The sequence below is a fragment of the Martes martes genome, assembly GCF_963455335.1.
Source record: "Martes martes genome assembly, chromosome: 5".
NCBI lineage: Eukaryota > Metazoa > Chordata > Mammalia > Carnivora > Mustelidae > Martes > Martes martes.
Window position 1 is genome coordinate 148,582,801 of NC_137892.1, and position 26,043 is coordinate 148,608,843.

Genomic DNA, 26,043 nt, shown 5'->3' on the forward strand with positions numbered 1-26,043 from the left:
CTCTCTAAAGTCTAACACGTGTCTTCCAGTCAAGCAGTATTACACTAAAGGGGGGCTAGGAGCAGCCAGTAGGTCCCTTGTCAGACACAGAGTGGAACAGGAAGGCGGGGCAGTTTGATATCGTGACAATAACTATAACAACTTACCTGAAGCAAAACAAAACAAAAAACTTGTCTTAAATAAGTCTGGTAATGCTTGTGTGTTCTTTTTCTTAACATCTTAATGTATGTATATACAATATATATGATATATACCATATAAAGTATAAAATTTATATTTATACATTTACATATTAGAAATGAATTGGGTAGGGGCGCCTGGGTGGCTCAGTTGGTTAAGCGACTGCCTTTGGCTGAGGTCATGATCCTGGAGTCCTGGGATCGAGTTCCTCATCAGGCTCCCTGTTCAGCAGGGGCTCTGCTTAGCCCACTGACGTCTCTCCTCCCATGCTCTCTCTCTCTCTCATTCTCTCTCTCTCTTTCAAATAAATAAATAAAATCTTAAAGAAAAGAAATTAGTTGGATAAAGTAAAAATTATATATAAATACATATAATTACAAGTATCAATATATACACGTATATAATTTTTGTATTGGAAATGAACTGAGTAAAGATCTGGTCAGCAAAAGGACAAGAGAGCATGCATATAAATTAAACCCAGGCATTTATCTAGAAAATATAAACATTCTAAGGCAGGCAGAAATCAGGTACCTTAAGCCGTGTGACTAAGTCACTAAGATGGCAGAGATGAAGAATCTTAGTAAAGAGACTTGGAAATGAAACATCAAGGATCTGAGCTAAAGAGAGGAAAATAATAGAGTGTCAGTACCAATGCATGAATAAACAGCAGTAGCAAAAAACTGGAGCTTGTCTTTTCTGCCACCATTTCCTGCTGAGGGTCAGAAGAAATCCTAGATTGTAGTTAAATCTAAATTAACAACAGAACACCATTTGGCAAGTCAATAGTGGGAAGTATAGATAAAATGTGGATGTATATTCAGTTTATGATTTGGATGTTATAATTCATATTGGTGCTCAATATTATATTTGTTAGTTATATACGCTACTTTATTTAAAAAATGACATTATCTAAGGTACATGGGTTTAAGACAACTGCTCTGCAGTCTTTCCCTAAAACCATTGTCTATAGGTTGGAATTTGGTACAAAATTTATCCATAATTGTACTTACAACAAATCAGGAAGGTCTTAGTTATTTCACTGTGGATAAATATAAATGTAAATTAGTTCTATACTTGGACACAAGAGCAGAAAATGAGTGGGATATTTCAATATGCATATATGCTGGATGATTCATGATTGTAAACTTAATTATACATATACTCATTCATTCATTCATTCGGTCAGTCATTCAACTAGTCAGTTGGTTGACACATTCTTCTTGAGTTCCTTCTAAATGCGGACACTGCCCTAGAGGCTGGAATAACTTGGTGACAAGAGAGACAAGGTCCCTGTAGTAGTAAAGCTTAATGAGATCTAAGTGAAAAAGTAGGTGGCTAAAATAATTAAAAGGTATCCTGAGAGATAAAATAAAATACATGGAGGAGATATGTTATGTGTTTAAAAAGTAAAGTAATAAATGTGTTTTATAAAAATGAAGAATAGAGAAGAAAATAGCATTCTTTAGAAACCTCACACTCAGTGAACCACTGATTTTTTAATGTATATTTGCTCTATATTGTTCAACAATTCCATTCCCTTTTTATTTTTTTTTATTTTATTTCTTTTCAGTGTTCCAGCATTCATTGTTTATGCACCACACCCAGTGCTCCATGCAATACGTGCCCTCCACAATACCCACTACCAGGATCACCCATCCCCCCACCCCTCGCCTCCAAAACCCTCAGTTTGTTTCTCAGAGTCCATAGTCTCTCATGGTTTGTCTCCCCCTCCGATTTCCCCCAAGTCACTTCTCTCCATCTCTCAATGTCCTCCATGTTATTCCTTATGCTCCACAAGTAAGTGAAACCATACGATAATCGACTCTCTCTTCTTGACTTATTTCACTCAGCATAATCTCTTCCAGTCCCGTCCATGTTGCTACAAAAGTTGGGTATTCATCCTTTCTGATGGAGGCATAATACTCCATTGTATATACGGACCATATCTTCTTAATCCATTCATCCGTTGAAGGGCATCTTGGTTTTATCCACAGTTTGGCAACTGTGGCCATTGCTGCTATGAACATTGGGGTATAGATGGCCCTTCTTTTCACTACATCAGTATCTTTGGGGTAAATACCCAGTAGTGAAATTGCAGGGTCATACGAAATCTCTATTTTTAATTTCATAAGGAATCTCCATACTGTTTTCCAAAGTGGCTGCACCATATTGCATTCCCACCAACAGTGTAAGAGGGTTCCCCTTTCTCCACATCCTCTCCAACACATGTTGTTTACTGTCTTGTTAATTTTGGCCTTTCTAACTGGCGTAAGGTGGTATCTCAATGTGGTTTTGATCTGAGTCTCCCTGATGGCTAATGATGATGAATATTTTTTCATGTGTCTATTCGCTATTTGTATGTCTTCTTCGGCGAAGTGTCTGTTCATGTCTTCTGCACGTTTTTTGACGTGATTATCTGTTTTGTGTGTGTTGAGTTTGAGGAGTCCATTCCCTTTTAAAGATAGAATCGTTCTGTATAAATCACGTCTTATCTGGTTCACTTAATGAACGATGACTGTCTTTTAGAGCTGATACGTTGTTTTTTGAATATATTCCACAATGCTACACAGCATTTCATTATATGGCTGCTACCACAATATTTTTAATTATATCTTAACCATTGGACATTTTGAGTGTTTCACTTTTTGAAAGATACACAATTTTGATAGCGTGTCTTTGCTAGTGAATCTAAATATTATCATTTTCTTGTTGTAGGTTATCTGATCTCAGAAAACACAATGTTTGTGATATTTATCTTTTATTATTTTTTCCCTTAAGGTGTTATTAGAACAGCTTTGCCAAACATGGACAGGGAAGTCAAAGAACAATACCAAGTCCTCATCCAAGCCAAGGATATGGGTGGACAACTAGGAGGGTTAGCTGGAACGACAGTCGTCAACATCACCCTCACGGATGTCAATGACAATCCACCTCGATTCCCTAAAAGTATGTTGAGTTTAAATCTTTTCTGTTGAGTTTAAATTAGCGCAACTTAAAAAAAAAATTCTTACATTTCATTGAATGTTACAGAAATTGTAATAATTTTTCAGACATTTTTGGTCTTAAGGAAACAGAACCTAAGAGATACAAATTAAATGACCTAAGAGTTTCATTTTCCATTAGAATCATGCTCTGTATGACTTTAATATAAAATAATACAAGTCAGTAATTGAACAATGAGTCCTATATTATTGATTTGCAGTCAAGTAAAATATTCACAATAAGTTGGAATCTTGCTCCAATTTTTATTTGAAAAAGTAAATTAAATATGAAAATTCCATTGTAATTTAATACTCATATTTATGACACATATGACACCATATTATTTGGTCTGTCATGCAATTAGCATAAGAATTCTCTACTTTTTCTTTAGCAATTGTATGTGTTGAATCATTTCCATTTACTTCCATGTAAGTATCAGATAATAATTCAGTGATGCTATTTACATTACTTTAGTCTTATTTTATTTTAGTTTTGCAATAGGTGAAAATTGTTACAGTTTCTATGATAATAGAAAGGTTCACACCTATATTTTCTCTGTAACTCTGTGCTTCTTACTGAAAATGAATACTTCTCACTTATGTTATATCTCGTTTTCTTTTGCAGTATTACATTTAACACCAATCAGTACCTGTTCGATTTCTGGTACATTTTCAAGGATTAGTTCAATGTTCCTAGGACTTAGAATATAGAAACTGAAAGTTTCTATCACTGGTTACACAAGGAACTTGATTAAATCTCTAGATACTCATTTGCGTGAATAGTTTAGAGAACCAAAACAAAATGCTTTTCCTTTTTTGATCTCAGTAGGAGACTTTGAGTTCATCTACTAAAGTATAAAAAACTGAGAATATTTAACTAAATGGATATTTTATTCCTTTAGCTGTATGGTTTTTCGTATTTTGCTACTTTATCATTTTCTCTTAAAGTCATCAACATGTATTTTCTTATGGAAATATTTTACTTAGTGATCAGAAAGTCTAATGGCCAAATGTTATGAGGAGCAATTAGAAATCATCATACTTTAGCCATTGAAAATATATGTGAAAAATGGCTAATATAAATATGCTATAATTAATAACATGAAGAGTCTTATGGACATACTTCTTTACTTAGCTATTAAAGAAACAGATAAAAGATAAGTAAATATTAAAAGGGAAAAAAAATCATACATTTGATTCTCTAACATTTGACATTAATAAAGAATATGTTCCCAACTTAAAAAGTACTTATTATTTTTATTTTTATGTCTTTTATTTCTTTATTTTTTTTACTTCTTATGTATGGCAAGCTGTAATAGCCAAGGGAGGGAGATAGTTTGGGAAACTACTCTACTTTTATATAAAATATGTCACTGTGAACATGGGTCCTGTTTTGCATTTTGTGCATATAAAATACATTAGTCTAGGGTATAGGAAATAGCAGAGATATTACTACATAGTGTCAATATTCTTAGTCAAAAGGATGATAGTGAGGCTTTTCAGATGAGGGATATAAAACCCAGCCAGAGGAAAGATACAATTTCTGTTGGTATAGATGAAGAGTGGTTGGTAAAAATTGGGCAGAGATCCAGACAGATAGTCTGCTGTACAGGGAAATGAAAATATCTCCATGAGAATGAGGCTAGATTATACTTAGGACGATCACTTCTAGATCTTACTTACCTAGTGAAAGGAGAATCTAGATAAAGCAATAGTCTTGTTTGGGATTTATTCATGGTTGAATAGTAGGAATGAGGGTAACTAAATGAGAACCACCAGGAAAGAATGTGGGGGATAAACTCAGTGGAATTCTGGGACATTTACATGCTCTGTCAGCAACTTTATCATTGTCTTACTCACCACAACATTCTGAGTCTTTATTTTCCACATTTTACCATTAAGAAAACTGAGGCTTAGAGAGGTTGAATAACTTGCTTGAAATCAACAAACCAAAGTAACAGAGTTTTGTTTTTTTCTGTTTGTTTTTGTTTTTTGCTCTGAAGTTCAAATTCCTTCTAGCTTAACATAGCATTAAAATGAAAAGTTACTCCTTTCCTCTACCTGACACTCTAAAACCCTACTTTTTAGAACAACTGCAAAAAAGTCACCTGACATATGTGGAGTTGTCACCATTCATAAACAGAAAAATGAGAGGGCAAAAGAAATATATTGAGCAGCTCACCATGATCAAATTATTCTCTACTTGTATTACATGTATTTTGAACTCTAGTCTGAAAGTGTAAGAGGTGAGAAAGATTTTTGAATCACGAGAAAGGAGAGGGTTTTCACATTTTTGCATAAATAAAAAATTAATCTCCTTGCCATTTCACATGCCATTGTGTCAAGCCCTTTTGAGTGTGTTGTCATTTTGAATTACATCCTTCAGAGGAAAAGACAGAATACATTTATAAACAGAAAAGCCATTTCTTTAGAAGCCAATGCTCTTTCTGCAAGAAAATTTCTCACGTGAAGCAATTAAACTACAAATGTGATGTAACATTACAAGCTGAAATGATACTTTTAAATGTAAAAGTAAAATATATACACATATTTTATACATAAATACCTTATAAGAGAATCTGCACAACTAGCTCTATTTCATGCTTATTAAGTGATTATTCTGAAAACAAAACAAAAACAGAAAACTCCCTTCAGATGAATTTCATGAGCTCCAATTTCTCATTGCTTAAAAATGCACAAAATAATTTCTTAAAATTTACTAATCATAATTTGTTTTGGCTTTGTGTGTGTACATATATGCATATGTGACACTGTTAAGTATCCATTTCCTTCTCTAACTCCGTTAGAGATAAAAAAAAAAAAAAGAAAACTGAGTGGCACATGCATTCGTATCATGCATGTGTAAACAGTTTACTGTTTTATTGTTGCAAAATAGATGGTTCCTGAGACATCAGAACTTCCTGCCAATATGATAAGATGATGGTGACAATGATATTGACTAGTAAATTGCTGTGTGTCATGTACTACCTCAAGTTATCTGCATTTCCCCCTCTTTCATAATGACTATATAGTATTTTTTCAATTTTAGAAATAAAGTAGCAAATCATATTATTAAGAAAGTTTAATGATAGAAGTAAAGTTTTTAAAAGTTAAAAACTTTTCTAAGATCATTCAGCCACTGAGTGAGAGAACCAAGCCTTAATCTTATGTGGTGACTTCAGGTCTCTCTTTGTCATTCTCCCTCTTGATGGGGAATTTGTTTTTGATGCCTGTACTTGGCCTAAAATGTCCATAACCCAGAAAACCCAGATAACCTGGAAAACTGTCCACAAACACAGGGAAATCCAAATAATACCCAACACGTTAAAAGAGGTGTGCCTGGAGTCCTATAAAGGCAAAATACTTTCTTTGCAACATCTTTTCCCTATAGTTATAAAGCTACCATCTACCACAATCAAGGATATCTGCAGAGTATCTCCATCTGTTAAAATAATCTACAGAAAAATGCTGATGGTTTCCATTACTTGAATATTAAATGACAAAACCATCTAACAAGCTGTTCTAAATAATGCATTATGAGATCAAATCAATTAAGTGATGTGGTTAATTCACATTAGGCAAAATATTCATGCGTGCTTCTCCCACTTTGTCTCTTTCTTCTGTGTAATAATTTTGTAATGAAAATGAGAACAACTTGAATGAAAGTACTTCATACACAACACTGGATGAAATTTATAGGAAATATAAGAAAATATAAGGAAATATAGGAAATATAAGGAAGAGTTTGCTTCTTTTGTTTCTTTTTCAATATAATAAGAGAAAGAGAACTGCTCGTAAGGTAAATAAGTTCAAATGTAGAAAATAGGACATTAATAACTGTTCTAAGAAAATTTCTTAGAAATAAGTAAAATATTTTAAAGTAATTGTTTTAATAAAATACCTACCAAGCATGTTATATTGACTGTTGCTAACTCTAAGGATTTTGATTCAGTTAAAAGTCAATAATAAATTATTTGCCCAATAATTACCATATAAAATATATAGTTGTATCCATATTATATAGTTCATTAATTTAATGAATAAGACACTTGTAAATATTAGACTTTACCCCAGGAAAAGTTGTTATTGTCCTGAAATTAACATAAACATAAGTTAAATTAAAGCATTAAATGCATCAGCCAGAATGTCTACTGCATAATGAGCAATGTTTGATCTACACAAACTATCAAAGACTACAGATCCAAGCATAAAAAATATGTGTATGCATCTATATGTTATTTTTTCTATTATACATTCATGTTATAGAAAGACTGCAGAATGCTTAAGTTAATTATTTAATTACTACATAAATAAATACTGATAACTATATATTTATTTAGTGTATAATATTGATGTGTTTAATTAAAATATATATATTTCATCTTTTCATCTTCTCATTAGTATTTTGGCATCCAGGTTAAGATTGGCTTCTTATTATTTTGAAATGGATAATATAGAATTGTTCATTTTTAAAGCAATATTTATTACAATATATGATTTATAAAGATTTTCATCAGTATCAACATGAACCCAATTATAACCAGATGGGGGCACAAAGTCTATTTCTCTTTACGGTTTAGCATCCCTAATTGGAAAACCATAAGCTTTTAGACTGAAATTTTATTGGTAAAAAAGTGTAATTAAGTCTTTATGAATAAAGAACTGTAGGCTAATTGAATTTTGACAGTTAACTCAGATCCAGCCATAGAAAATATACTATTACATTCTTCCAGGTGACCAAGGGGATTGTCATGGGGATGACTGTGATAAACCAGTTCTATGATTTAAGTTTATGTATACAAATTATATACAATCTGAGTGTATGCATGTAAATAGTATGAAAGTTCATGACTTTGCATATATTTTGCAGATGTAAATTTTTATAGAGCTATATCAATTTATATATATATATAAATTCCATATATATGTATATACACACACACACACACACACACACACACACATATATATATATATATGATTATATCTATCTACCAATAGGTAGATATAGATATATCTACCAATAGGTAGATATAGATATATCTACCTATAGGTAGATATAGTCTCAGAATCATTTAATAACATTGTGAAGAAAGTATGTCCTGACCTTTGAGTGCAGAAAAGGCCAATATGTGTCTGAACTTGGAAACATGGTCAGGATCACTTCAGTCTTTTTCATAATCTCCATCTGTTAATGTCAGGATGTGAACTGTATAGAACTCTCATATCTCACCTTCCTTGGAGACTCTTGCTACTGGCCTGCTTCCTACCCGCAGGTCAAGTGCAAATTATTGGTAACACCCCAGCGTGTTCCTAAATCATATCTCTGAGGGTGAAGCAAAGGCCAAATTTCTGCTTTTAGCACTATCTCCAATCTGTTATCTTAGGGGCAGGAATGGAAAAGGGAAAATGCTGACAGGTACTCTGAAAAAAATACTAGAAGAAGCATGACTAAAATAATGGGTCTTAGTGAAATCTATCACTTTGATGAGGATAATGTCTTCAGCTTCATTCAAATATTTGAATTTGGGAAGGTGGTGCGTGTCAGTTTGGTCTGCAAGGTTAACATTATAATAATATATTGTTTAGTATAGAGGTATCTACATTTATAGTGTACTGTATTTATATTTATAATTTATATTTATAGTATACTGTAAATAAAACTTGAGGCTTAATTGAAAACAGGTGAATGTGGTTTTTTTTTTTTAAGTGTTTATTTATTTATTTGAGAGACAGACAGAGAGAGAGAGAGAGCGCGTGTACGTGGGGAGGGGCAGGGGAAGAGGGAGAAACAGACTCCTTAATGAGCAGGGAACCCAACACGGGGCTTGATTCCAGGACCCTGGGATCTGGGCCTGAGCCAAAGGCAGACACAATCAGTTGAGCCACCCAGGCGCCCCAACAGGTAAACGTTTTAAATAGTAATACAAGAAAGTAAAATATATTAATGAGTTGACATAAGTTCATGTTTGTTTATGTTTCTCAAATTTACTACTGGTGTTGATTTAGTATCAACTTTAGAACATGTTTCAATTCCCACAATTGATTTTTTTTTTACCAGTATTTAAGAGACATATTATGGTATGCATAGTATGTGGCAATTATATATATTACCCATATTCATCATTTATTAGTGGTGTGTGTGTGTGTGTGTGTGTGTGTGTTTAACTCCTCACTTGTGAGGGAAATGTTTAAAAAGCATAAAAAAAGAAATTGTAAATCTAAGAGATTGGAAATATTGCACAAAGAGCTTATGTTACTTGCATCTTGTAAAGATTGTAGGCATAAGTGATAGAAAGAGTCATCACATTTGATGACTCTATTTCTATTTTTGAAAAACAAGCCAAGACATAATGAAACCAGCTCTTTTACTAAGTGGAATAAACACTTCTACTTTAATTCCCAAATGGGTCATTTGTCTGCTTTGATAAAAATGAGCAAGAGATAACTTTTTCCTGAAGATGAGGCATGCAAACAAGGACCAGAGTCATATTCACTATAGTGTTCCCAATAGTTCTCACATCACATTTGCCTGCAGAATCCTTTGGGATCTTACATCCCAGTGATAGAAGCTCTGTTTCTAGTGGCACAGCTTGGGCTCAGAAATCTGAATTTCAAATAAGTAATCTGGTAGATTCTGATGTAGGTAGTCTGCAAAGCATAATTTGAAAATCACTGGTTTACTGTGATGAAGCAGCAATGTTGAGAAGGCATTTCATTATTCATTAAATAGAGCTAATGAGTTAATTATTTCATATCTCATGAGAGTTGTTTTGGTCCAAGCAAAATCCTATTCCTACAGGTATATTTGAGTGAAATCTGAATATTAACATTTGTTCATTTTAAACCATTTTGAAATGTTTTTTTTTGTTGTTGTTCTTTTACAATTAAACAATCTTAAAGTTACGTGTCTTGCTTAGAAGTCTTCCAAAGAGCTTACAGAAGTCAGATACTGATGCTTTGAGGCAGACATGGAGCTGAATCTAATTTGGATACAAGCTCAGTGAATGTGAACTCTGGATTCTCCAAAAAGAAGAGAATAGTTTCACTAGGGTCCATGTCGGCAGATGTAAGCAAATAAAAAACAATTACCACAATTTTAAAATCATTTCTCATTGCTACTATTGTCACATTAATACCACATTAGGCTTTGTTAATGAAAATATGACTCTTTCTTTAAGTGATGCTGAAAGCTTTTGATGACCTACTTGGTCCTTTTCCCCATGTGGCAAAGGGCACAAGATTGCAGGCTGGTTGCTCTATGGCCCCATTGTCTGATTTGCAAAAGTACTGAGCTTACAAGCTACAATATCTATAGGTCTTTAAGAAATCTAACTTTTAGTTTTCAATGATTTTGTGAATAATATTCAATAAAGTTTAAAACTGAGGGGCGCCTGGGTGGCTCAGTGGGTTAAAGCCTCTGCCGTCGGCTCAGGTCATGATCCCAGAGTCCTGGGATCGAACCCCGCATCGGGCTCTCTGCTCAGCAGGGAGCCTGCTTCCTCCTATCTCTCTCCCTGCTGTGATCTCTGTCTGTCAAATAAATAAATAAAATCTTTAAAAAAAAAAAGTTTAAAACTGAAATGATATTAAAGATATTGTGCTTAATCTTATCAATGTTATTAACAATAATAACAATATCTAAAGACCATGGTCCCTATAAGTATTTAAAATATTTCTTAATATTAATCTGTGCACTTTCCAGCTCACCAGAGTCATTTTTTTTTTTTTTTTTACAATTACAATCCTGGAGAGGTGGCTTGAATGTTTTGGCATCATATAATCCACAGTTCAAATGTGAGACTTTACCTTGGACCTAATAAAACTCATAGGTTCCTAAACAGACAAGCAAGGTAATGAGGAAGTTTTCCCACCTCCACCTCTCAGCCTTCCTGCAAAAATAGTAAAAAAAAAATTCTTTTGTGAAAATTTCCTGTCCGTCAGAGCAAGTAAGTAGATGCCAGCAACGGAATTTATCAGATTTAAATAATTATAAACCTCTCGGTCTCTGGCTACAATGCTTACATACCTCTTGCTCATTAAATCTTCAGTTTGCATGTCCTCAGTTTGCTTTTCTGCATTTTCCCGCTAGAACTGCATCATCAGGTTCCATTCTTTTCCAGGTCATACGACTGCACGACTCTTTACAGAATGTAGCAATGGTTTTAGTAAGGCAGCGGCTAATACTGATGGCACATGTGCCATACAGAAGCCCCACTTAAACTGCACATTAACTTCTTTATTCCTTACGAAGAGATGTTGTTTATTTATGCACATTTAGAAAAGGAAAGTGAAAGAAAAAGAGATTGTAAGAGTTGGAGCCAGGAACTTTATAGATACATGTGTGATGGAGCGGAACATAATTGGGGAACATATTAGAGCTGTGATTTTTAAATATGCACGTTTAGGGTCACGTGGGTGTCTCAGTGGGTTAAGCCTCTGCCTTTGGCTCAGGTCATGATCTCAGGGTCCTAGGATCATGCCCCGCATCAGCCTCTCTGCTCAGCGGGGAGCCTGCTTCCCCCTCTCTCTCTGCCTGCCTTTCTGCCTACTTCTGATCTCTCTCTCTGTCAAATAAATAAATAAAAAATCTTAAAAATAATTCTCTGCATTAAACCTCTCTGTTTAAAAAAAATAAAATAAATATGCAAATTCATGAAAATATAGATGACTGCTTCCTACACCCGAATCGTTAAGTAAGAATGGGAGCCCTGAGTGTGAACATGGGGCACTCCATCTACTTCTCCGCTAATCAAACTGAAAAGACATTCTCTCCAAGACTGTGAGTGTTTTTATGTTTGTAAGATTTGTAGAGCACAGAGATCCTAGGCTTTCGGAAAGGTACGGATGATGGAAAGCTCAGCTTTACCATTAACTCACTGGGACCCGAACAAGCTAAATAAACTCTCACTGTCTCGTGTTTTTACATCAAATTAAGATAATAAATAGGGGGGCCGCAGATCCTGGTTTGCTTGAGACAGTTCCAGTTTTCACTTGTGGTCCCAAATTAATTACAAGTAGTGATTTCTTCTCCTCTCAAAAGAGGATCTGTTTGGCTAGTAAATTAAGTAGACATCTTAACAGTAATATACAGCACTTCTGGGAGGATTAAGTAAAATAATACAATTGAAGGATCTAACAGTAATTTTTTTCTCCTCTCCTCCCTCCCACCTTTTCTTTCCTCCCTCTTTTCAACCTTATCCCCATTTCTCCTTTGTATCTCTCTAACTAGAGTATGTCATAGGCTCTTTTTATATCATTTCTTTGTGTCTTTTGCTTCCCCTTTATCAGAATTTCCAGTTAATGTACCATCAGACATGGATTGAAGAAAGAAGTAGCTCAAGAAATAACTCACATTTACATTTGTAGTTGAATTTGCCACCAGAAAAAAAAAAATCTTAGGACTATTGTATACCTTTTATACACACGAAAAAAATCAATTTAAAAAATTTCTAATGCCATAGAAATATTTAGGAAGTGAATATAAAATAATTCTATCACCAAAATAGTATTATCTTTACCCATGGACATTTGCAATGACTATTTTGATTAATTTTTTAATTTTTTTCTAAGATTTTATTTATCTATTTGACAGAGAGATCACAAGTAGGCAGAGAAACAGGCAGAGAGAGAGGAGGAAGCAGGTTCCCTGTGGAGCAGAAAGCCCGATGAGGGGCTCGATCCCAGGACCCTGAGATCATGACCTGAGTCGAAGGCAGAGGCTTAACCCACTGAGACACCCAAGAACCCTGACTATTTTGATTTAAATATGATATTCTGATTTCATTTTACTTTAGCTTGGATAAAACCCAGTTGTAGGATTAAACTAATTTATGAAGTCTCTAGTTGCTTAATAAACAAATTATTAAAACTCTCTTTTATGGACAAGTAAAAAAGAAATTATTTTTCATGTGAAGTCGTAGTCTTATGCTACTAAAATATTAGGGCGACTAGAGGCTGTCTTTATAAGCTAGATTGATTCTTATCTAGCCTGATATCCACTGACTTGTTCCTAAATGATTTTATAGTAAAGGTATTCATGATGTATGTGCATTATAATGATAATTCTATCTTAAAACTCTTTATCCAGAGTAAAGTAGTATATACACTCTGATTATTAATATCAATTCGCCAGTTTTTTTTAAAAAAGCTTAAGTTTGTTATTTTTAAAATCTATGAAAACTACTTTAATAGCCAAAATAACTGAAAAAATAGCCAACTTTTATATAATCATATATATAAGTACACACACACACCCCCCACACACACATTTGTTCTTGATTTTTAAGAGAGAAGAATTGAATGAGGTATCTTTTCTTTTTTCAGCCATCAAGGCACTCTATAATACAAATACCTCAATGTATAAATAAAACCACAATGAAACTCCCAAATAACATGATCACTAACTATTGACATGGTTAGAATATGGTAAATAAACCTCAATGGAATTATTGGGAAAATATTTATGAAGAACATAGCATTTGAGAAGAAATGTAACCTAAGAATTTAACAGATTGGAAGGAGAGGAGTTTGAGACTGCACAGCTCTGACCCGCGAGCATGTACGTGCGCGTGTGTGTGTGTGCTTGTCTGTCGAGGGGCAAGAGCAGAGGTCAACGCGTTGGAAAAATGACTCCGATAACCTGGTTAAGACTGAAGTAGAAACCAGATATGGAGCAAACCGCGGGCAGTTGTTTGCAATAGATAAGTAGAGGCAGAACTGAGGGAAGTTTCAGTAGCAGGAATGGAAAAGCCTTTGTGCCCTATTGGAGTCAGAGGATAAATAAGACAAAGAGTGTGTGAAGACATGATTTAAGTAGGAAAACGGTTTCTCTGTAATATGCTGAAATTGAGTGGGGATGAACAGGAAACAGTTGAAATATAGGGACAATCAAAGTCAGAGTCAGAGAAACAGTTGTTGTTTTTTTTTTAATTATTAGCCAACATATATTATTAGCCAACATTAGTTTTTGATGTGGTGTTCAGTGACTCATTAGTTGCATATAACACCCAGTGCTCATCACAACATATGCCCTCCTTAATACCCATCACCCTGTTATCTTCTCCCCCCACCCACCCCGGGAAACAAACTGAGGGTTACAGAAGGGAGAGGAGTGAGAAACATTTTTTTAAAGATTTATTTATTAGTGAGAGAGCCTGTGCACACAGAGGGGGAGGAAGAGGGAGAAGCAGACTCCCCACTCAGCAGGGAGCCCAATGTAGGGTTTGATCCCAGGACCCTGGGATCATGACCTGAACCTAAGACAGATGCTTAACAGACTGAGCTGCCCAGGTACTTCTAAGAGAAACATAGATGTAATTAATGAGGTCTGAGGTATGGATAAAATTAGTAAGACTCAAGAAGAAATATTTAAATTTTGAATATAAGAAAATTCAAGAAGAGAATGAATAAAGATATAAGGAGAAACTTAAATACAACTACCTCAGCCCTTTAATACACAGATTGCTGACTGTGGTGATCATTTTTAATCCTCAATGTGAACCATCCTAAATTCAACATATATTTCACACGGGGTAAATTTCTCTATTTCATGTTTGCCTTATTATTGGTCTTAGCCTTTACTTAGGCGGGAAACTGAACTTCAGTATTTCTTTATGCGAGTTAAACAGAATATAAGCAATAACCATGGACAAGATACATTGTGTGCATAAGAAATCTAGTTATTAACAGATATAAGACACAATAAATTATAGCATTCAATGCATAATATTTCATTGATCGCTAATTTTATTGAAGTGTATATGCAAAAAAGCTGTATCTTTTTTTTTTTTTTGCCTGTATAAAAAAGATTTAAAAATTTAATGTCTTCCCTCAAGCAGCTCTATGTATAATGGAGAGATTAAGTTAATGGACAATTATACTACTTGAAATAAAATAAATGATAGACTTATGCACACAGTCACACATAGATGTATAAGACGGGCATCCAAATCATTACAGAGTAGATCTGAGAGGATTTTGAAGGAAATAATATCCACACTGATTTCTGAAACCTGTAATAAGAGTTAGTGGAGAGCAAATGTGTACCAAAATATTTAGATCATGCAAAAATATGATGTGTTATTTAAAAGATTATATGCATAGAGTTGTGAAAAAATGGAAGTGCAAAGATAAGAACATTTTTCATTAAAAATGGCTTTGAGCTGCCCTTGAAGGAATGAGGGATAGAATTTACACACAAAAAGAAGAGGAGTAGCAAGCCAGTGAGACAATTTAGGCATAAACAGTGAAATAATGAAGACATATTAAGTATTCAAATAATAAAGCACAGGCAATGACAGAAAATTTAAACAGTTGTCTACATGTATGATGTATGAATATATGAAGAATATTCAGATATAATATTTGTATGAATATATCCAATGAATTGGATGCTATTGAAAGAATTTGATTTGGCTAAAAGAAGCCAACATGTTATGTAGAAAGACACTATTATCAGATTTCACTTTTCCAAACTACTTTCATAACCTTTTCAAAAAAAAAAAATCTGTGAGAAATCAAACATTTGGGTAAATAAGTATTCCCAAGTGAATTTAAATTCCAGACATTTTTTAGGCCTTAGTTTATAAGGTATCAAGTCTATTTATAATTTGTAATAAAAATCCCAGTGTTGCATATTTTTGTGAAACTAGTGGCCAGAATCACTGAGAATTATCTATGTATCATATTTTGTTAGATGGATCAGAAATTACATGGACACAGACAAAAGAAATGTTTACATATGTAATGGAGGTTTTAAGGGAATAGTAAATGTACTCCCTAAAATGAATAAACGATGGAATGTTACTGATGGACTTGAAATGTTATGAACACTTGCCAAGATTTCCAACATGTTTACTGTTATGTAATGGGGGTAGTGGTTATATAGATAACATATATTAAAAAATACATATTTTTGAGGATCAGAAACACTTGATTCTGGCAGTCATTGAGTAATACAAGTGGATTATGTTTCATAGTTCATTTGGAATTAGTTTTTTGGGGATTTCCAATGCAATCTCTTGAAAAAAAAATCATGGTATAAAGAGAAATTAATTTTGCAGGGAAATACAGATATGTGTTTATTGGATCTATAAATTAGCAGAACTATAGGACCAAGGATAATAATTTGTACTTGAAAAATTTTGTACTTGAAAGCTAGGAGCTATGTAATAAGGAAGGTATGATTGGAAGGACAGAAAGAGATGTAATAAATGTCCTTTCCTTTCTTGGGTGCAGAAGCAGAAGTAATTTTAATTCTGGAACCACAATGCTCTTTTCTCTGTGTCTTCATTAGTTTTACTCTCTGAGCATTGAAAAAAGAAACTTTCCCCAAGTCTATCGAACCCCAATTGACACTTAATCGGGATTTGCATTTATCAGTGTAGCTGAAATTGAGAATAATTTGGATTATTTGCATTTTAAAAGAGCTTAATTGTTGGGGTGTCTGGGTGACTCAATCAGTTAAGCATCTGCCTTCAGCCCAGGTGATGATCCCAGGGTTCTGGGGTGGAGCGAACCCTGCATCAGCGTCCTAGGATCCAGCCCTGTATCTGGCTCCCTGCTTGGTGGGTAGTCTGCTTCTTCCTCTGTCTCTACTTCTCCCCCTCAACCACTTGTTCTCTCTCAACCTCTCTCTCTCAAATAAATAAATAAAGTATTTTTAAAAAGAGTTATTTGTTAACCTGATATTGTCTCCATTTGAATGGCATTCCGGCAGTGAAAACAGGTGAAGTGAAATGGGCAGACTAAATGGGGACTTCAGATCGGAGGTGCCACTTGATTGGTTCATCTCATTACCTATGAGTGATTGGTTGTATGCCCCGCAATTGCTTTATTTGTTGATGGTAGACTGGTGTCCTCAGAGCCAACAGTGTACATCTCCCAGCTCTGTTCAGTGATGTCACACTGGCTTGAAAACCAGCATGCTGGAAGTTCTTTCACCCCAAAAACTGAGAAACACTAAAAATTTCGGCTATGCTTATCTGGTTGTTAAATATTTACTGGAACATTACTGACTGGGAATCGAAATAATAGTATCTCTCTCATACTCTCAGTACCTGGAAAACGGAAATCACTATACAAAAAATTGCTACAATGATAGTGATGATGATGATGATGATGATGATGATGATGATGGTGATGATGGTGATGTATCTATTCTACTTCAGGAGCAATTCCTATTTGAGTTCTTTGTTTCCTTCATATTGACACTCATAGATTTTCTAAAAGTTCATATATGTCCTTGAGCCATTTTCTTAATGGTAGAAGAAATGGAGTTTCTACTTGAAAGTGATAGAAATGACCCTGTCTGCCCATGCAGTGCAGCATAGAAAATGGAGCGCAAATCAGGGAGGACAGTCTGCGTAGACATAGGAAAGCCAGTTAGCGGACAACTGTAGTGATACAAACTGGGTGAATTATTTAATCTATGAGGGTGGTACTAATTATAGTGGTGAAAAATGGCAACTGGAGGGATGGTAATATTATTTGCTGAGACAAACTATTAGGGTAGCTCTTTTGGGGTCATGGCAAGTCTATGAATTAAGTTTTGACTATGTCAAGGCTGAGATACCTTGGAGATATGCAAGTGAGATTTTGCAGTAAGATAACACTTTTCCAAGGATGAATGAAACACAAAATATGTATGTAGACTGGAACTGAAATAGAAAGAATGTTTAGCATAAGATAGATGAAATAAACTAGATGAGGAAAGTCTAGATAAAGACAGCTTGAGACAAAGTTTCTTAATTGTGACTGCAAAGTAGAACAGGAGGGAGTTTAATCAATTCTGTAGTTCAGTTCTGAACTCAAAACAATTAAATTGGAATCATGCAGGTGGCTCCTGGGCTTTTTTTTTTTTTTAACTTTCCTTATAATGCCCTTAGGCAGTCAAATTTGAGGATTATTTATCTACATTATCTTTAAAATACCAACAAAGAATGCTAAGAAGAGCAAGCTGTGTAGTGGGAGAAAGCTAGAACTAGGGTAGAGTGCCACAGATGTTAAGGAGCAAAGTACTTCAGGAAAAGATGGAAAAACCAAGAGTGTTGAGTGCTACTGAGAAGTTATCACCAAATTTAGTAACATGGATGTCATGGAGATCTCAGGGGAAACTGTTTCAATAGAGTGGTGAGTTCAGAAACTATGTAAAGCTGCTTATGGAGTGATTATTAGATAGGAATAGGGAACAGTGACTGTCTTCAAGAAGTTTTGTTAGAAAAGGAAAAGAAAAGGGGTTAGCTGGATTTTGGAACAAGGGAAAATTTTTATAGTGTGTTAAATATGAGCTTTTTGTGTCTTCTTGAGAATATCTGAATTGAGAAGTATTTTAAGCAGAGAAGATAGACTATTTAATAAATAGTACGTATTTACAAATTGTTGGAATTTAATAAAAGAAAACACGAGAAGGACACCTCAGGATACCTTGAAACTGGAGAAAAGGGAGGAAGATGTTTTATAGGTATGAGGTTAATATTGAAGTTTCCACTGGAATCTAAGATACAATGGATACTGCCAAGTATGGTCCCAGAACAAAATTCAGAATTTACAATAGACATGTCAGGATACATTTAAGATTCTTGAAGCCCTCAATCACAGCAAGGCTACTTTCACCTTTATATTTTTTGTAAAGTTGGGGAGCGGGGAGGGAGAATTTTGCACAAAGGATTTCTTTGGAGAAACCCATCTAAAATATTTGAGAGTGGGACTACCCTTCCTATACCTATACCTATACTTCCTTCCTATACCTCTCAAGTCTTGTGACAGGAGTCTTCCTTCACCAAGGATCAAAGATAAAATCCAGGAAATGTTGCCATAATCTTTCGGAAAATGGGAGAAATCTGTGGTCCCAGGCTTGCCTTATGCTTAAGAAAGTGAAAGTGTCCTCAGAAAGAGCAGAGACTGGGGAAAAAGATTTTGTTTGGGAAAGTAGTTATATGACAACAAAAGGAGGGGTTAGAAATGTGTAAGCAGAATAACCAGTCCAGAGTCATTTTAAGTTCTGCCAAAGAGATTTTCCTTGAAGTGAGAATCAGTGTGTGGAATGGATTGTTGGGAGATCCAGAGCCTAAGGGGAGTGTTATATCAAAGCAGAGGTAATGCCTTTTGTCATGGTTATGTAGTAGGAGAAGCTCCCAAGGGACTCCCCAAAAGGCCACTGAAACCAGTGGGGTTAGTCCAAGAGAAGAAAAAAACTATCCATTCAAGTGATAACAACCCAACAACCTAGCTTTGCTTCCCACTATGATGAGGTGAAAACACTTCTGACAAGTGGATGATGAGACAGACAGAAACCCTCCACACCATTCATATCCTAAATCAAAGTCCCATCAGCTACTGGCCCAGAATGCCTTGGAGACAGGGAGGCAGACAGAAGTCTTAATTTCCTATAATGTAATATATAATAACGTTTAATGTATATAATTTTGTGTAACACAAAATTTTTATGTATAAGATATAATTTTACATAATGTAATATGTAACAATATGAAATATTGGGAATTTCTAATTTCCAAATCTAGTGTTTCGGAATTAAAGTGAACATAGGACTGTCTATTATTTAAAGGTGAACAGAAACGATGGCTTGCCATAGTCTTCATCCAAGAAAAGACAAAGCTTACCTAACTCACTGAAGAAAGTCTGAAGGAGCGGCGGAAGACAAAGAAAAGAAACGTGTTTTCATTACATTTTACATATTTTATTTTTTCAATTTAACAGTAATACTGATGTGGGAGTGTTTGAAAGTACAGGAAGCTGAGCTATCTCTTATGTGATATGAGTTTATTTTTTTCTGTGACATACGAGACCAAGTTACCAACAGAGATGGTCTTCAACTTATGATGGTTCAACTTACTTTACAGTGGTAAGAATAACGCATATTCAGTAGAAACCGTACTTTGAATTTTGAAATTTATTCTTTTCCCAGACGAGCTATATGTGGTATGATATTCTCTCATGATGCTGAGTAAAGGCAGTGAGCCACAGCTCCCAGTCAGCCATGGCATCATGAGGATAAGCAATTGATACATTTTCAACCATTTTCGTTTTTCACCTTCAAAAGTGTTCAGTGAATTACATGAAAGAGTCAACACTTTATTATAAAATAGGCATTCTATTAGATGATGTGGCCCAACTGTAGTCTAATATAAGTGTTCTGAGCATATTTAAGGTAGGCGAGGCTAAACTACGATGTTTAGTAGGTTAGGCATATTAAATGCATTTTCAAGTTACAATATTTTCAACTTATAATGGGTTTATTGGGACCTAACCTCATTGCAAGGTGAGGAAGATCTGTAGTAAAAAGGTAAAGCAGAGATTGGTGGAAAATAAATTAGTTTAAAACAGAGGTCATAGCAAATGATAATAAGTTACCTTTGCAAATTTGTATCCAATTTGCAACCAATCTTGCAAGTTCGTTTGAGGTTAGTAATCAAAATTTATAGCGGTATCCAGCTGCTTCTCTTTGGTTTTCCTCAGTCAGTTGCACGTTCTTGAGAAAAAGAGTAATTATCATTATCAAGGGTTGAGTTTTACCAGCCAGCAGTGATAACATGAGCAAGATATCTAGGCCATAGGTTAATATGATATTGAAATAAGGAAAAAAAAAAAAAAAGCAATGTTAAAATGATAATGAATTACTGGATGTGGAGAGATCAATATAGTGATATTAACTAATGTTAAAGTTATTTGTATTTCATATTAAAGTTGATATCTACTATCTGTACAAATACATATTTATGTTACATAATTTATTTAACATAAATTTATTTTAACATAAATTTATAAATTCATAAATTTGTTACATAAATTGAACAAAATAGGAAGGTAGAAGATTATGATAATTTTTGGCTTTCTCATATAGTTTCTACTATTTGGAATGTTTTCTACCAGCTGACCTCACACACTCAACATCATCTAGTTGACTCAACTCCAATTCTCAGCTTAAGTATCATAGAAAGTGCCTAGAATTAGGTTAACTTTCCTCATGTGTCTTGGTGATTTTACTTCATTGGTGTGATTGTTTAATTAATACCTACCTCCTTCACTACGTAATAAATGACATTGGGATAAATATAGTTTGTTTTGTATTTTGTTTTTGTTTTGTTTTGTTTTTTTCTTTATCATTCCATGGAGTAAGCTACTAAGATTTGCAGTGAATCACATATCAATAATCTGAGTTATTGGAAGGTTTACCAACTAATCTACTACCCAAAGGAAATTTAAAAAGGACAGTTCAATATCTAGCCCTAAATTTTTGTGTTGTGTATGGCTGCTCAAAACTAGACAGTTTAGAGGAATCAATTTCTCATATCTCTGAGCAAAAATAAAATAAAATAAAATAAAATAAAATAAAATAAAATAAAATAAAAATACTGCTATTATTATATAGAAAATATAAAATTTTATAGAATTTATAAATCCATCAATATATTGGATATTGTGTATATGGCACTCATTTTCATGGATATGGTTAAGTAAAGTCTAGAGCAGGCAATTGTAACCTTTGTAAAAAGATGCATTAATTTGGCCAATACAGTAAAGCTCTTGCTTCCAAATACTGGACACTTCTAGAAATTTGTTTATCCAAAACCCATCCTAAGAATGAGCAGGACTGGCTGTCTCTGTCATTACCAAGAGATTCCACTCACTGTGTGCTTAGTACGCTTGACTAAAATCTAGTTTGAATCCAACTTTGTTACCAGGATGGTTTTTCCTTGTGGGCTATATTTCTATTACTTTAATTTGGACATATTGAAAATAGTCACAGCTTCAGGCTTTTGAGGAAATACAGGGCATTTAATATGTTCTTCAATCACCAAGATATTTTTATTCTTGAATCCTTCAATTTTCAAGATATGGGAAAAATGTTTCAGCTAGAATGAAAATGGCTTTTCAGAACTTCTTTAACACCTCCCTTCCTTTTATCTCCATACCTCTGTAGGCAGTTTCCTGTTGATTACTGCCAGTCCTACAGGAAAATAGTATAATACAGATATGGAGATTATCTATAGAATTGCTATTTGAAAAGTAACTGTATAATAGATACCACTTAGGAGTTTCATAAATTATTATGTAAGTGACATCATCATCATTCCAATTTTACAGATCAAGAAAAAAAATTAAATATTTTACCTCAGCTCACAGAGCTAGTAAGAGGCTATAACAGGTTAATAATATATATAAAGCTCCTTTTTACTCATACAGAAATGTTGTTTGCTTCATTTCCTTTTTTATTTTCTTTAGACAAGGTGAAATCGTTTTGTGTGCTATTATTTGTTTAAGAAATTAAAGCAATAAAATATTGATAAAGAAATATTCCATTGTTATGTGATTAGATGGTAAATCACAAACACATACCTGTGAGATCACTATTTGAACAGTTAAATGAATTGAGTCACTGAATCAAAAGTTTAATGGTAATATACCTTATTTTCTGAAGTTTAAACATAAATGTAACACTTCAAGGAATTATCTGTTTATGTGCTCTCAGATAATATGTTTTCATGTTCCTAAAAATGTTTAATGTTCTTAATCAACTTAAAATAATTTCCACTTAAACTTTCCAATATTTTTGTTTTTCTACTATTTAAAAATATACATTCATTACTTCCAAATTCATTACTCTTCGTATATAGTATAGTAAGTTCTCTGTGAAACTGAACATTGACTTCTTATATATTGTTTTGACTATCTTCAGTTATTATAATAAACATAAAGTGTATTTCAAAAGATAATTTATAATGGATCATTCCATTGTCTTTTCACTTGTTATTCTTATTACTGAATGTTGTTACGGTATTATATAATGCATTCACTTAATATATTTTTGGGGTCCTTTAACTTTTATTTCTGAGGCGATTTTAACATATTAATTCATGTTTTGTTAAGTAAATATATCTCTTTTGGTATTTTCATCACTACTTGGAAATTTTTCATAGAAAAAAGGGAAGGAGAACGTTGTATATCATTTCCTTAGGTTATCAGTGAATGCCACCAGCCACACACACAAACCCAGTGTGTGTCTTAATAACCAAAGAATAATCAAAGTCTATTTTTCTAAACAACATACTTCCTGAGGGGAGATCCATTTAGGCAATAACTGAGTAATAGATACTTTTATCTCTGGAATTAATAGGGAGCGTTATCTGTAAGAAGTTTTAGAATTTGATCTCTATAATTCCATCTAAATTCACTGCATGTCATTTTCTCCTTTTCCATGGGAACATTTTTTTTTTCTTTTAAACACAGCATGTATATTTGATGAGTATGTAAGTATATATTCTTATTGACTCTGAACAATTTCTTGTCACCTGTTTTATTTCTTAATCTGTGTTGTACAGGTAGTGCCATTAAGATGTTTCATATGCGTCAAAGTAGGACACGCAGAAGATGATGGGACTGTAATTACATAGTACATCAAAAGCAATCCAACTTTGGCACAGCTGAAGATTACTTCAGTTTTGAATTAATCTGAATGACCCCAGCTTTATTGCTGTCGAGTTTCCAGAAATGATAAAATGTCAAGTCACTGGAAATAAACCGACAGAACCTAAAAAAATGACATGACTAATGCATAGTTTCTCTGACTTGTTCCATAGTCTCTAAACTTTATTACTAACTACAATATTTTCTTTAGAAATGCTTGTCTTAATGAATGTGTCTTTCACCTTTCTAAACTGTGTCTGCGATATAAAGAACAGAAAATTCAGTGCTCTGTATATTTGTGTTTTATGTACACTAAAATCTCAATCCACAAAGAAGATGTAAGTGGTGAATCACTGTTTCCCTTCTACTATATCTTAATTTTGGTGGAGCATGTTAGTGGATGCTCGTGAGTCAGTCATTTTGAAGAATGCTACTATTTCCATTTATCACAAGTTTTCCAATGCCATTAGATAATTATAAAATTCATGGGCATACTCCATGTTGACCACTTTTTAGGAAACTGTTATTTAACTCATATTGACATAGCACTACGAGGAATTGCTATCTTCACATTTATTGTTATTGGCCTCATAAAGTGTTCTTTTATAAAACACAAAACTCGTATTTCAGCATATCGTCCTGAAAAGGGGAACTCTCATTTATAGGCTGCATTATCTGGTGTCCTTCAGATTACCTTTCAGACTTAAAAATTCTTCTCACATTGGAGGGTCTCAATTCTGGCTCATCTTTTTCTATTTACTTTCACTAACTGTAATCTCTTAATGATGCTGCCAGACTAGATTATTTCCCTTGATTTTTAATTCTTTTATTTGGCTTTTTAAAAATTTTATATATTTATTTATTTGACAGAGAGAGAGAGAGAGATCACAAGTAGGCAGAGAGGCAGGCAGAGAGAGAGGGGAAGCAGGCTTCCCACTGAGCAGGGAGGCCAATGCGGGGCTGGATCCCAGGACCCTGAGATCATGACCTGAGCTGAAGGCAGAGGCTTACCCCACTGAGCCACCCAGGCACCCCTTTTAATTTGGCTTTTAATTGTTCAAATGAAAAGCTAACTTGAAAAGTGAATAAGTAATCTGAATCTGCTCCAATAAGTAGAAATACTACCTGTCCTTTCGTCGGATGTCCATGATTTCCTAAGATGCCATCCAATCCTCTCCCACCTCAGTCCGCACCACCATCACCACCTTGCACTGCAGGGAATATCTGAAATTTGAAATCTACTACACATGGCAGCAGCCCCTCTCTCTCAAATCTCTGTCTGCCAGCTCTGTCTTTGATAATTTTTTCATCTTAAGTTTCTTAATTCAATATCCTGTTGGAGAAAGATATACAGTACATTATTCGACTTAGCTCTCTATTACTCTATTTTATCAGGAAAAAAAAAATGAAGGTCTTTCTTAATCCTTATTGATGTACCATGACATTGGAATATGACTAATTCTAGTATAGATTCAAGACTTTTGGTGTTTCTTCAGGTTCTTTATCACAATCACAGGACAAGAGGAAAAGGTTGTGAACATGTTTCTGACAAATGATATTTCTGCTTAATAGGCATTAAGAAGGGAAGATAAAAAGGAAATGAAAAATAACATGTGTTTGAGAAGTTTAGTACAGCCTTAAATAACTGCTGCGTAATTTCTCGTCATGTTACACAAAAATTCAGGCATCACTGGGTCACCTGGGTGGCTCAGTTGGTTAAAGTCTGCCTTCAGGTCAGGTCTCGATCCCGGGGTCCTGCGATCCAACCAAGCATTGGGCTCCCTGCTCATGGGGGAGTCTGCTTCTCCCACTCCTTCTGCTAGTCTTCCTGCTTGTGCTTTCTCTCTCTCTCTGGCTCTCTGTCAAATAAATAATATAATATTAAAAAAAAAAAAGAATTCAGCCTCCATCATATTTGCTAGTTTTCAGAAGTTCTTCAATCGGGTCAGGGTTTAATATGGCTTTTGTGAAACATGCTCTCTAGAAAGTAGGCTGCAAAAGTCACTTTAGGTTCTGTTTATGTAGTCATGGCTATTGGAACTCAAATTCCCCTTGGATATCTCTTTACGTTTCTTGTAGATGATGTGTACACAACGTAACCGATGATTTTAGTCTTCCTCTTTGCTCTGGTTGCCTCAAGTCCAAACTCTACTGTAAATCCTGCAAACTTTGAGCATCTCTCTATGACAGCCACTGTGTGAAGTGTTTAGGGAACAAAATCTAATGAAACATAATCTTAACCTAGGAAAAGTTGCTAGCTTGATCAGTTAATATGACATCTTTAACTAAAATTCTTTTGTAATATCTATGTAACATTCTATTATTATGCTTAGATTATTATTATTTGCCTGTGTTCAGATTTGTTTATTTATTTATTTAAATAACTTTTAAATTTGTCCTTTTAGAAAGATTTGACATATTTCCCTTTGAAGGCAGGCATACTGTTAATTAATTA

The 26,043-nt window shown here is 34.2% G+C and overlaps 1 protein-coding gene across 1 annotated transcript in view; it reads left to right on the forward strand.

The window, feature by feature from the left end:
* Positions 1-26,043, forward strand: part of CDH12 (cadherin 12) — a gene marked incomplete at both ends in the record, with an annotated part of 268,874 nt that overhangs the window by 188,351 nt on the left and 54,480 nt on the right. Inside the window, 1 exon segment of the mRNA XM_080804545.1 lies at positions 2,959-3,126. Within this exon segment, the coding sequence (XP_080660671.1) occupies positions 2,959-3,126 (168 nt within the window).